The following is a 13,714-nucleotide window of genomic DNA, read 5'->3' on the forward strand; positions in this document are numbered from 1 at the left end:
TGATTGATGTCTTCGTTGTTTGATTAGGTGAGATGTATGTCTAATTGTTGTCTTCTGTTGCAGTGGTGTCTGGCATTGGTCTTATTTTTGCTGCGAAAATGTGCATGACTGCTCTGTTGGTATTTTTGTGGGACAGTTATCCATGGCACGCCTAAAAGAAAAAGAAATATAGCGAAGCTTTCTGGTATTATCCGAGGACATTACCTGGCAGCTCATCCAACATTGTTTTGCTTCTCTGGCAATGGTCTTTGTATCTGCTGGAGGGTGTCTCTCTTGAGCTCCATGGAATATTATTGCTAAAACTTCGAAGAAACGGCCTACCTTTGCGCGTGAGCTATCTAACCCTTCAGATTCGAGGTGACCTATTATTCTGACTCCAAACTTGCAACATCAACAGTACCATTTTCTGCTATTGCTCAGTAACTTGGGCAAAAATGAGGATATCAGAATGCGGAGACCTCGTCAGAGTAGCTAGAGTTGCAAGACAGAGCGGTTGACAGCGGTGGAAATGGGATAAGAGACCCTGCGAACTTGGGCTTTTTTCTTGAGAATACACTCTAGAAGGTGTATTAATTGTATACAGAAGAAAAGACAAGACAACCGATATAAACTCCACGCACCGAACACGATACAATCTCCACAACGATGAAGACCTCTCCTTGGTAAGTCCCCTACCAACGGTAAGGCGACGGGGTAGTAAGCAACCAAACCACGCCATGATCAAAACGAGACTCCATTGTGGCACGACCATGACTCCAAGGCTGCACGGATCAGCGAGAAGTTGGCAGAATCCAACCGGACTTGACGAAGACGTCGACTAAGAAGCATCCACCATGATGTACATTGTGCCCTGTGGCTCGCATCCTAAGCAACACCCAACACCTGCAGCACCTCGCCATCCCACACTCCAAAACATCGGGCCCTTCCCAAGCAGCCTGGATGATGTTTTCAAGAAAATCACGACACGTGGTGCCGTCGCTGCCTGGTCTCGTGACCTGAACCTAGAGTTTTCCCTGCACCCGAGAAGAGAAAGACACGATACACGCCATGACCACGCCTCCAAAGAGGTAGTAGTACCCACAGGCATCGCCGAGGCCAGCATCGGCTGCAACCGAGCAGGCTTTCACCCCGGCCATAAACCGAGTCCCCAAATCGTGCCCAAAGGGCCGGCTGGAACCTTGGTTAGGGTTGTGCGCTCCCGGCTTCCGGGAGAGTTAATAGATCAAGTTTTGATTCTACATACGTCGAGCTAGAACTTTGTAGAACTTTTGATAGGTGTACCTCCAGCGTATGTTGTAAACCTTGTGGCATATGACGGTGTCGTTGATTAAATAAAATTGCATAATTCTATCTAAATAAAAGTTGGAGAAATTTTAGTGTGAGTTAAGAAGAGTGGGCCCTCGGATCAAGATGCAACGGCAGGGAAAACTAGCCGAATTTCTGTGAAGCCTTTAAGAATTGTTCGGTACTTGGATGATGGCGGGTTGATCACATTGACTTCACGAATAAATGAATAATATACTCTGTTCTTTCCGGGCATGTGAGATCCGTAGTGTAAGATGGTGTTTCTTTTATTACGAAAATGCATTTTGGATGTTGATCTTATGTATTATCTTCAATTATTTATGGGATGTAATGGTGAAGATACATCAGATTATACATGGTACAATTTCTCGCTGCTATTTGGCTAACTTTGGGATGCTGAATTTTGGAATACTTTGACTCACCTACATGTGGACCCTTCAAATGATGGATCCAAATGCAAAGTCGCCTCACTTTAAGTCCTACAAAGTCAGTCAATCCGTACCCAAAAGGCGAATTCCCTCTCTGGCGTTCGACCGCTCGAGCAATCACTTTTTGTGACGCGGAAGCGCTCGCGGAGCGAGTCAATTTCCTTTTTTGTCACTTAGTGTTTAATTGCGTTTACATGCATCTGCGTGTTCACACTAACAACTCGTGTTCATACTTTACAAGTTGCATGCAGCCAAGAACGCTCACACTGCATGCATGCACATGCATAGAGCATCTCATGAATTTGCATTTAATGAGCCAACTTTTCAGCACGCTCTCACAAGTTGTTGCATGCATACACAGAGCATCTCACTCTTTTTTTTCCAGCACGAGGCAAGCTCTCAATTCTCTTTATTTTGCAATTCCCTTTTAGTTGGTTATTTTGATACGATAATTAATGTTCTTTTCGATGAATTTTTATTATTTCGGGATTACTTTTGAGAATTTCCTTTTGCCAATTCTCTTTTGGGTTTTATTTTCGTACGGTAATTCATGTTTATAATTCCCTTTTTCGGGCTAGTGGTTTTTAAGGGGGGAAATAACAGGTGAGGAGATCCACTTGCAACTCAAATGAACTACCACTGGCTACTCAAATTAAGTACTGTGTTAATTTGTAAGCTAACAAAAGTTGCTAAAATATTCTAAATGAAATTTACTTTTTAGGGTTGCTAGGTATTTATATTTACCGTTGATAAATAACGGGGCACCGGGTTGATAACTTGTAACCAAAAAAGAGTCGCTACGTATTTTAAATTAAATTAAAATTTTAGGGTTGATATTTATTTATATTTACCATTGATAAATAGCGGGTCACCAGGTTGATAGCTTGTAAACTAAAAGAGAGTTGCTAAAATATTCTAAATGAAATACTCCCTCCGTTCCATTCTATATAGTGCTTATAGTTTTTTGGCACGAAAATTAGCACAAGAGTAATTTTTACACAAGACCCCTTGGCTGAACGATTTGAGATCAGACTAAAATTAGGGAAATCGATAACTTCATAATTTACCATAACAAATCCCACAAATATGTCTGGTTGACTCTCCATATATGTGTAGCTAGGTTTAATAAAGGAAAGAAAAACATTGCTTCCTAAATCTAAGCAATCCTTGGGCCATGCATTAGGAATCTCAATTAATTGTTTCCTATTTTGTATCGATTTTTTTCATGCATGTCGTGTGGGAGTTGACCGGTGGAGGGGGTAATTGAAAAAAGCTAAGCTACAGCCTTATATTGTGAAACAAATGCCACAAATCTATAGGCACTATAGAAAGGAACGTAGGGAGTACTTTTTAGGGTTACTATTTATTTATATTTACCGTTGATTAATAACGAGGCACTAGGTTGATAGCTTGTAAAATAAAAAATTGTTTGCTAAAATATTCTAAATGAAATACTTTTTAGGGTTGGTAGTTATTTATAATTACCATTGATAAATAACGGGGCACCGGTTTGATAGCTTGGAAACTAAAAAAATGGTCGTTAAAATATTCTAAATGAAATCAACTTTTTAGGGTTGATAGTTACTTATAATTACCGTTGATAAATAATGGGGGCACCGGGTTGATAGCTTGTAAACTAAAAAAGAGTTTCTAAAATATTCTAAATGAAATTAGCTTTCTAAGGTTGCTAGGTATTAATATTTTTACCGTTGATAAATAAAGTGGCATCGGGTTGATAACTTGTAAACTAAAAAGAGTCACTAAAATATTCGAAATGAAATTAGATTTTTAGGGTTGGTAGTTATTTATATTTACTGTTGATAAATAACAGGACACCGGGTTGATAGCTTCTAAACTAAAAAAGATTCGCTAAAATTTTCTAAATGAAATTAGGTTTTGAGGGTTGGTAGTTATTTTATATTTACCATTGATGAATAACGAGACACCGGGTTGATAGCTTGTAAATTTAAAAAGATTCGCTAAAATATTCTAAATGAAATTAGCTTTTGAGGGTTGGTAGTTATTTATATTTACCGTTGATAAATAACGAGGTATCGGGTTGATAGCTTGTAAACTAAAATAAAATTCTCAACATAATTTACATGGAATTAAATTTTTGGGTTGGCAAGTTTTTAAATAGACGGTTTCGTATTTCAAGGTTGATAACTTTTAGCCCGAAAAAAAGTTGTCGAAACATATTAATATCGGTGCTAGTTTTGAAGATCTCGTAGAGACGAGTTCATTAGTGCAAACATATCTTAAATTGGAGTTGTCATTTGGGAGATAAAACATTTTGAATTTTAGAATTAGGAAAGATTCTCGCTGATATTATTTTTTCGTCTCGTAGCGGATGCACGCAATTTTTTCCATAAATAGCAAATTTCGTCAAACAATTATTAAAAAAGAAAATATCGGCTAATAACAAGTGAGCTAAAAAAATCCATCAAAATGTTTTAAATAAAATTAAATTTGGAGTTAATAATTTTATACATTTACCGTTGATCACTCAAGTACGGAGGGTTGATTATTCAAATAAAGAGGGTTGATAACTTTTAACCCGATTTTTTTTTTCTCGAAACATATCAACATGTGTGCTAGTTTTGTAGATCTCGTCGAAACCGATTTATTGGTGAAAACGGATCTTAAATCTAAGTTATCATTTCAGAAATAAAACATTTTAAATATACGAAATTGGGAAAGATTTCCACTGACATCAGCAAATTCGTCTATTTGTGCATGCATGTAGAACTTTCCCTCAATAGTCTGCACTGTAGTCCAATTTTTTTCTAAAATGGAAAGAAAAATTAGTGGAAAAGTGACTGCTCCTTCTCTCACTGGGCGGATGAGCGCTAGCTAGGAATGTCCCCCAAAAGGACCCTTATTTCTTAGCCAGATTTTTTTCTAAACACAATTTTGATGGTTGACTCTCCATCTAATAATAATTATAATTACGTATTTTAAAATTGTGACCACCTTCAAACATGTAAATATGCAAAATGCATCCACTAGTATGTGGGACTGAAGTTTGGATGCATGCCATACATCTATTTGAACCATTTCACGTGTCGTTATCGTAAAAACAACGATATGTGTCTTCTCGAGGATAGTCACACCACAATATGAGTAGGGGTTTGTACAGCTTCCGTATGGCGAAGGTCGCTCACGAACAAGGTTTGACCTCCTCACGAATGTATAATCAAGGAAGAACGAGTTAAAGAAAAAGTGAACAATTGAATATAAGATCTCCTAAAACACAGAATGTTCATATCTAAACGCAGTTGCCCATCATCTAAACAATCATGATTTCCACCCTAAGTACTACCTCCTAAAACACATAATTAGTTTGCCAAACGTAATATATTATGGAACATAGGTAATACATCATATAATCAAGTAAGAACACCTATGTCCATATCCCATCAGTTATGGAATTTTCGAGAAACAAGGGAGACATAAACAAGTGACAACGACATCAATATGAGCAAAACAAGTCAGAAATGCTATTGAGGACGAAATTTCATCATCATCATCATGATCAATTTGTCACTTGGTCCTCACATTATATATATATAGAATACACCCTTAGATGTCTATTATCACACAGAAAGTCTCAAGTGACACTACAATGCCACAAAGCGGAAAGTTTTGCCGTCAACATGAGGTGCCAGCTCCTCTAAAACATGAAATGGCTCCTTAAAAACAAATGAATCCGATCGAAACAACCTAACTACGCACCATCTCTCATAATCTTCGTCGATTTGGCCTTGATGGTGATCACCGTTGGTGCCACTCTGTCGAAGACTACATCATGCAATGGCGCCAAATGCACCAGTACACCAAAATGACCGCTGTCCATATGTCACCACGGAGTTTGGGTGGGTAATCCCTCGGCGTCCACCAATGCAACAAGTTCTCGTCACCAACCGGTATCCACTCCGGTTTATCCCACATCCTGAAGGTCCATGCCTCCATAACTACCACACACCCGATCAGAAGGTGTTGCATTGTTTCCTAGCCTTGTGGTCGCACTCATGGTGGGCATAAAACCCGAAACCGGAACCTGAACCCGAAAAATCTAAACATATTTTCGGGTAGCAGTTTCAGATATCTGAAATCTAGTTGGAAATTTCGGGTTCACAGAAGTGCCCGACTTACCCAAAATTTGTAGAAGGGCGTGTACATAATTGCTTCTTGTGGCTAAGGCCCAACCGAACAGCAACAAAAGCCTCTCAATTTGCTCACGTATGTGACACGGACAACTGGACAAGGATGCAAAAAAAAAGTGACACGGGCAAACTTAATCCCGTCACTTGGCCATTCCATCTCTATCATAAACTAGCCGCCACATGGCCAAAGCACCACTGTGGAGCGCGGGCGCCCCGCCGCAATGCCCAGGAAAAAGCCTAGTGCTACAGGTGTACCTCGGCACCGTCTCCAACCTCGGCACCGTCTGCAACGAGTCCAACGCCAATGGCCGACACCTCCCATGCTCCCAGCTCCTCCATCTTCCTAACTCCCCTGCTTGACACACTACGACGACACCGCCGATGTTGTATTTCAGGCAATTCGGGATTACCTGAACCTGAATCGGATTTTGCGGGACCCGAATAGTAGGGTAGTGTAATCTTTAGGTACATATCGGGCGTCATTTTTCAAAACCCGAATTCTACTTTACCCGAATTACGCAATCCGAATATTTCGGGTAACCCGAATGCCTAGACTGACACTTTTGTCTTTGGTTTGGTGATAAGAGAAATATCCGACATTTTATTCCGAGGGTGGATAACCATTGAAGAAGCATCAATCAGACTTTGGTTACAAACACTTTACATATGCTATACATGTCAAAATTTAAGAAAAGATAAGTTGGGTTTCTACCAATTCCATAACTTATATGGTATCATTTGAACGGATTATGATGATGCTCTATTTTTTGTGTAAACGCGGTAACCTCTAAAGTATACTCAACAAAATATAATAAAGGTATTATCATCGATCCATCAAGGTTTGGATTACGTCTCTCTGACACTCCATCATATTTGTGGTGTTCGAGGATGCGTAAGTTGTGAAACAATTTTGCAACTCTCCACACGTTCGATGAAGTCGTAACTCAAATATTATCCTCTATAATCCAATCATAAATACTTGATTTTCTTGTTATGATTATCTTCTACTTTATGTTGAAATTCGATGTACTTTTTAAAGTACTTCATACTTATTTCTCCTTAAGTAGATATACCCATGTATATCCACTCAAATCATTGGTGAAAGTTTATGAAGTAAAAAAATCCAACACATACGGCTACATATATCGGACTACATACATCACTATGTATAATCTCCAATAAGTTAGTCGCCTATTTGTCTTGGCTGATGAACACTCTTTATTTTAGTCATCTTCCTTTAAGGTAAGATTTTCAAGTGTCAAATGATCCAAAATCAAATGACTCAAAAAAATCATGGAGATGGAGCTCGTCACGCATCTCTTTCCAATATAACTTAAACGAAGTTATCATAAATAAGTGAAATTCAAATCATTAGCCTTAGTCTGTGTTATGGATGTTGATATCATCATCAAGATTTATAATAAACGTTCCATCCAGTATGGAGCATAGTCTTAAGTCGAACTACCATTGTTCTCATGAAGCCGAAACTATGTACTAATTTTCTAAGTTCTTTATAGAAAATCTCAATTTCCAGGTAAGATTCTAATGATGAACGTAATAACCTTTTATTTTTTATTCTCGATGTGCATCGTCGCCATATTCTTTTGTGAACTCTTAGGCCATTGTAGTTCTTGTGTGGAGCTGATTCGTATGCCAATCAATCCGGTATCAAATACCCAAGAATTAAACTGTTTGACTAGCAAAGGATGCATCTACAACATATATATCATCTATATACTTGAGTTGGACTTTTCCAGTCTTTTCTTTTCTGCCATATACGCAGTTTCTCTTTTAGTATTCCCTTTCTTTACAAAAGAATCACTCAGTATCAGAAGTGGCGCCATGTGCATAAAGCACCCTTTCCTAGTTGTGGTAGTCATTTACTAGCACCCTCACATTTGCACTTTGAAATTGATGTGTTTTATTCACTATCATTATATGATTAGCGTTCTTCCAGATTCCAATATTAGTAGTATTTAAATATGATAATTTTTTTATCCATATTAATTTCCTTCCCATCATGGCCACTTCATGATGAAGTTACTATAACTTAGAGGGAGGAATTTGAGTATTATTTTAGTGCCCAACTATTTGGGAGATTTGGACACCTAACACCTTTAATCTTCCGCATATTTTCATACAATATGAGCATATGTTTATCAGTAAATTATACTCGATCATCTTGTATCTAAACAAGGTTCTAGAAACAAGCCTTTCAGCTCCTATATTATCTTCATAATCATCTTGATTATGAAAACAGCTTTTGAAGATCAAGTTCCACGGAGACAAGCATGACACTAGATTACTAATTGGAATCATCACTCTTAGATTAATACAATTTATTAAATCATATTGAGCTAGGTAGGGTTACCGAAAGTTTGCAATATGACTTAGTCTTAACTTGGCACTAATACGGTACCAGTCCGTATAGTTACTACCAAATCATTTAATTTTATATCTCAAATTAACAAGCTAAGTCTATGGTAGATAACGGATGCCAATGACTACTATGCATTATCCAAATTTACTTTGATTAGTTGTTCATGATAATAGTTCAAGTTAATAAACTTCCACTAAATTCAACATACCTCAAAGTTGTGTAGTGATACATGATCCAAATTCACTACACCAAGTCCGATCGTCATGTAAGGTGTAGTTTTAATGGTGAATATCATCATGTTGATCATGTCATTCATACGACTCATGTTTGACCTTTTATGTCGGTATATTCTAAGGTCATGTATCTACATGCTAAGCTCGTCAAGTTTAACCCAAGTATTTCCGGATATGTAAAACTAGGTTACACCTGTTGTATGCAAACTTACGTAGAGTTTATAAACTCGATCATCATGAGGTGATTCAAAAGTACAAAATTTTGCGACGAGTGGCAGAGCTCCCATTATGGCGAGCTATGGGCATCTTCCATAACTAAATTTGGTTTTCAATACTATAGCGTATTACTTAACCAAAATTTAAGCTAGAACCACTGCCCAATCTCGGTTTGAGGTATGACTTTTTCCTGTAAGCTATCGACATCAGCCATACCATAATTCTTGCTCGTCCTCCACCACTATTCGCGATAGTGCATATTAAGAGAGAACACATTTTATCTTGATATTTAAGTGAGGAATCATCTTATGCAAAACAAGATGCATATTGGATAAATATCACACACAATATAATGTGACATGGTATAGAATTTTCTTGCGCCTTTGATCTCTATCTCCAACGCACTAGTGTGATCTCCATCGTACCACCAACATAGCGCCTATCTCCAAGGCCCGGCCCATGTTTTTATCCACCACGCATTGCTATTACAACTATATCTAGCTCACAACAATAAAATAAAACACTTACATGGCGTTTAAGAATGACACGCATGACATACAGTAAAAGTGACAACCATATGGCTCATGATGGTTTCCTTACTGATCGACATGCAAATCGTGACAAATATTACAAAACATGATCATATCATAGATCACATCTTAGCCATACCACATCATATGTCTTGCAAAAACAAGTTAGATCCCTCTCCTTATTGTTTGCAAGTTTTATGTGGCTTCTATGTTTGCATAAGAACCATTCTTACCTACACATAAAAAACCACAACGTTGATAATGCAAGTTGCTTATTAATTTTTAAAATCCATCTTTGCAAAGAAGGTTTGAACTATAGCAAGAGCTATGACACCCACCTGCTGCATATGAATAGTCTTAGTTCGAAGACTGTAAAGTTGGTCTGGGCTGATGCATCTTGCTATCCCACAAAACAAATAAATACACATGGGTTGGGTAGAAATAATAAGATCAACTTCTACTACGAAAAGTGTTGTACTCATACCAACATCTACCCATAGATCTTGCTCTGATACCACCGATGCGATTCACGACAAGTAAAACAAAAAATTCTTACGAGATGCGAATAAAACCAAAATCAAATCTAGGAATAGATAAGATCTAATCTAGGAAGATGCAAGTTACGAGAGAGATTGGATCTTCATATCCTTGAAGAACACAAGTGGAAACGTTTGACAACATGGTCGATGTAGTCGTTTTCCTTGCGATCCAATCCGATCAGCACCGCAACGAGTGGCATCTTCGAGATTTGCACATGTACAACTGGATGATGACTCTATTGATCCGGCAAGAGAGAGGGAGTATTAGATGAGATTAGTTCCAGTAGCATGACGGCGTGGTGATAGAGTTCCGGCAGGGCTTCGCCAAGCTGATAGGGAGGAGGATGTGCGAGAGGAGAGGGGAGAGTGGCGGGTAAGGTTGGAGTGCCACGCCCTGCCGTGGCCAAAGGGGGGAAACTTACCCCCTTAAGTTTCGTTCGGTAGTCCTCTCTTTAGATTTTCCCTTGGGCTGGCCACATGGGACAAGGGGGGCTGGTGCCCCTAGACCAAGTGGGTGAGTGTGCCACCCCTTGGTCCATGTGGGTGGGCCCCACTGGCTTACACCATTGATTCTTCTAGAGCTTTCCCGTTACAATACCAGAAAAATCCCAAACTTTTCTGAAACCCTAAAATTATTTCCCCATATATGATTCCTAATCTCCGGACCATTCTAAATCTCCTCGTGATATCCTGTATCCCTTCCAGGACTTCAATAATTTTTTTGGTCTAACAATCATTTCTACCCTAACGGAAATGAGCGTTAAGTGTGTGATCCTACAGGTTCCAGAATATGCATACATGGTCGAGACACCTCTCTGATCAATAATGAATAGGCAGACCTGGGTATCCATAATGATTCCCACACATTCGACAAAGATTTTTATCGACTGAAGATGTCAAGGATTCAAACAATCCAATATTACATTCCCTTTGTCGCGCGGTATTACCTGCCCGAGATTTGATTGTCGGTATCAACATACCTAGTTTAATCTCGTTCCTAGCAAGTACTCTTTACTCGTACTGTAATATTCATGTGGCTAACTCATTAGTCATGTGCTTGCAAGCGATATAGAATGTGTGTTACCGAGCGGGCCATGAGTATATCTCTCAATCATGATGGACGGACAAATCTCAGTCTTGATACATGCTACCAAATAAGAACTTTTTGAGATACCTGAAATACTCTTATACACCTTTATGTTCACCCAATTACGAATTGAGGGTTGATGCCCCTAAAGTATTCTTGCGGTATCCGGGAGTAACATAATCTCGTGGTCTAAGGATTTTGATAGTTGGCATTTGAAAGCTACAACTATTTAAACAGAGTGACACGATCTTATTGATTTGCTTATTAGGTCTTGTTCTCATGTCATTCTCCTAATGAGATGACACTGTTATTAATTAACAACATATTTCTATGGTTAGAAACTTTAACCATCATTAACCAACGGACTAGTCTAGTAGAGACTTACAAGGGACACCGTGTTGTTTATGAAAGCACACATTTATTATGTTTTTGGTTAATACAATTCTAGCATGGAGTATAACCATTCATCATGAACAATGAAATGTGATAATAACCATATTATTTATTGCTTTGAGGGCATATTTCCAAAATGCACCGCCTCGCAGCACCTCATGGCCGGCAAGTACCGCCTTGTCGTGCCTCCCGCCAACATGCCACGGCCACCACCGCTCGGCAAAGTTGCCGCATATGAGCCGACAACGACGTACATACATACTACTCCTACCTATACTTATACTTCATAAGTTTATATTGGTACAAATAAATTGGACCATACGGGTTTTATACATAGCTAAGCATATTTGTTTAGTTTTTTAAAAGACCATCGTGCCTTCAATTATGAAGGAGTATTTATCGATCTCACTTGTCTTTGTGTTTGAGTTTATATGAGTTCGGGAGGAGGGGGTTTGTATTGAATCAAACGCCTATACTAAATCTCTTGTTTAGACCTAGAGTAATACTATATTTTGTTGTGCAATTTCAATCCTGAGATAACGTGCTGGAGTAAAACTTTTTGACCTGGAGCAAGTAATATGATTTGTTGTGCAATTTGAAGACTGAGATAACGTGCTGTCCCCGCCACCGAGGCTGGATCGAGTGTCCTGGCACCACGTACTGCCGGCACCCGACGCATGCCATTTCTCTAGCTTATCCCGTAAATATACAAATTCTCTGAGCTGCCCGATCAGAGCACCCACAGCCAGCTTGTCATTTCGCTCCGCCGCGAAGGAGAAGAAGAATCAAAATGGTGGAGGTAACCAGTGCGCTCATCTCCGTCCTCTTCGCCGTCTTCTCGCTCCCCTGCCTCCTCCTCATCGTCGTCGTGGCCGAGGCCGTCGTCCGCCTCGCCGCACTCGCGGTCCGCGGCGACGGGTACATGTGGCCCTCGCGGTCCGCGTTCCTCGGCTACCGCATCGCGCGCGCCGGCCACCTTTCCTATTCGTCGTCTTCATCCTCCTCCGCCGTGTCCGGCGGCGGCGGCGGCTTCTTCCAGCAGGACGAGTCTCTGCCGCCCGAGTTCCTGGACCTCCTCGCCGTCGCGGTGTACCGCAAAGGGACGGACGCGGCCGTGGACTGCGTGTTCTGCCTGTCGCGGATCGACGAGGGCGAGGAGGTGCGCGAGCTCCGGTGCCGCCACGTCTTCCACCGCGAGTGCCTCGACGCCTGGCTCCTCCGCCCGCGCGCCACCTGCCCGCTCTGCCGCGACCGCCTCCTCCCCTCCGAGCCTCCCCGCGCCTGCGCCCGCGCATTCGACGACGACGAAATCTACGTCGAAGACGAAGAGCACGAGGACCTCTCCTCCTCCTCCTCCTCCTCCTCGTACGCCGCCGGCGCCTCCTACCCCCACGGCGCCGCGCTGTGGCACATGTAACCAAGCCAGCAAACGATCAATGCCGGACGGCCATTCGCTCCGATCATCCGCTTGGTACATTTCTACCGCGCGAGAGCCAGAGTTCTTTTTTCTTCTTTCACTTTTTTCCTTCATTCCTTCACATTCACGTAGTTGGTACGTCGATTAATCTCTCGCTCTCTGGAAAAGGTGATGTAGTGTTCTTGGAGAAAAAGAAAAAGGTGATGTATAGGTGCATGGCTCCTATTGCTGTCCTGTCCTGTCTTGGTAAATAAGGCTCGCCTGATTGCTTTTATGGATAACGACGGCTCACCTGCCTCTCTTAATTTCCCTCCTTTTTCCAATCATGGCGATCTAATTGTGTCTACAGTGAGTTTGCTTCTGTATTTCTAGAAGGGTGGTATTCAACTATTCATTCGGCGATACTAAATGTTGCATGAATCTTATAAAATCTTAAACAGACAAGGATTCAGTGTATTGTGGCTAGCGCCACAAGGAATGCTCGAGGCTAGATCGACAAGATTTTCTACTTTGTTGATGTGCTTTGTACTGGTTGATATTTCTCTTAACGCTAGGGTTCTTTTCGCAGAAAACAAAAGCTCAAGGCTAGAACGACAAGATTTTAAACTCAAAGTCGTCAAAACACACACGTGCTGAATATGTACCAACTTCTATAGCTCGACAGTGACTCGACAGTGCTTGAATTGCTAAAGCGGTTACGTAAACTTTGACAGTAGTACTTTTTTATGTTTATTATTGGTAGTCACCAGACTGTTTGAGCACGTGTTGTGCAATCCTACCACCTTAGTCCAAGTCCTCATGGACCCATCCTCACCGTTTTCCTTTATTAAATTTTCTTCACTACAAAGTTAGTGATAAGGGGATCCCAGCAGATCCTCCTAAGGTGTTGCCCAATCTTTTACAGCGAGAATTCGGGATAGTAGAATCTCCCAACAACACGATGAACGCAGTCTGGACAAGAGAGGCAGGAGCGAAGCTCCCAGTAGGGTAAGGTAGGGAAGCCATCCTACCTTGATTTTT

At 40.6% G+C, this 13,714-nt stretch overlaps 1 protein-coding gene across 1 annotated transcript; it reads left to right on the forward strand.

Annotated features, from left to right (window-relative positions):
• Nucleotides 1–11,992: 11,992 nt before the first annotated feature.
• Nucleotides 11,993–12,999, forward strand: LOC124668343 (RING-H2 finger protein ATL5-like). Its single transcript, XM_047205505.1, has one exon. The coding sequence runs from the start codon at nucleotides 12,068–12,070 to the stop codon at nucleotides 12,692–12,694; it is 627 nt and encodes a 208-aa protein (XP_047061461.1). The 5' UTR covers nucleotides 11,993–12,067; the 3' UTR covers nucleotides 12,695–12,999.
• Nucleotides 13,000–13,714: the final 715 nt, after the last annotated feature.

The sequence above is a fragment of the Lolium rigidum genome, chromosome 6 (genome assembly GCF_022539505.1).
Source record: "Lolium rigidum isolate FL_2022 chromosome 6, APGP_CSIRO_Lrig_0.1, whole genome shotgun sequence".
NCBI classification, from domain to species: Eukaryota; Viridiplantae; Streptophyta; class Magnoliopsida; order Poales; family Poaceae; genus Lolium; species Lolium rigidum.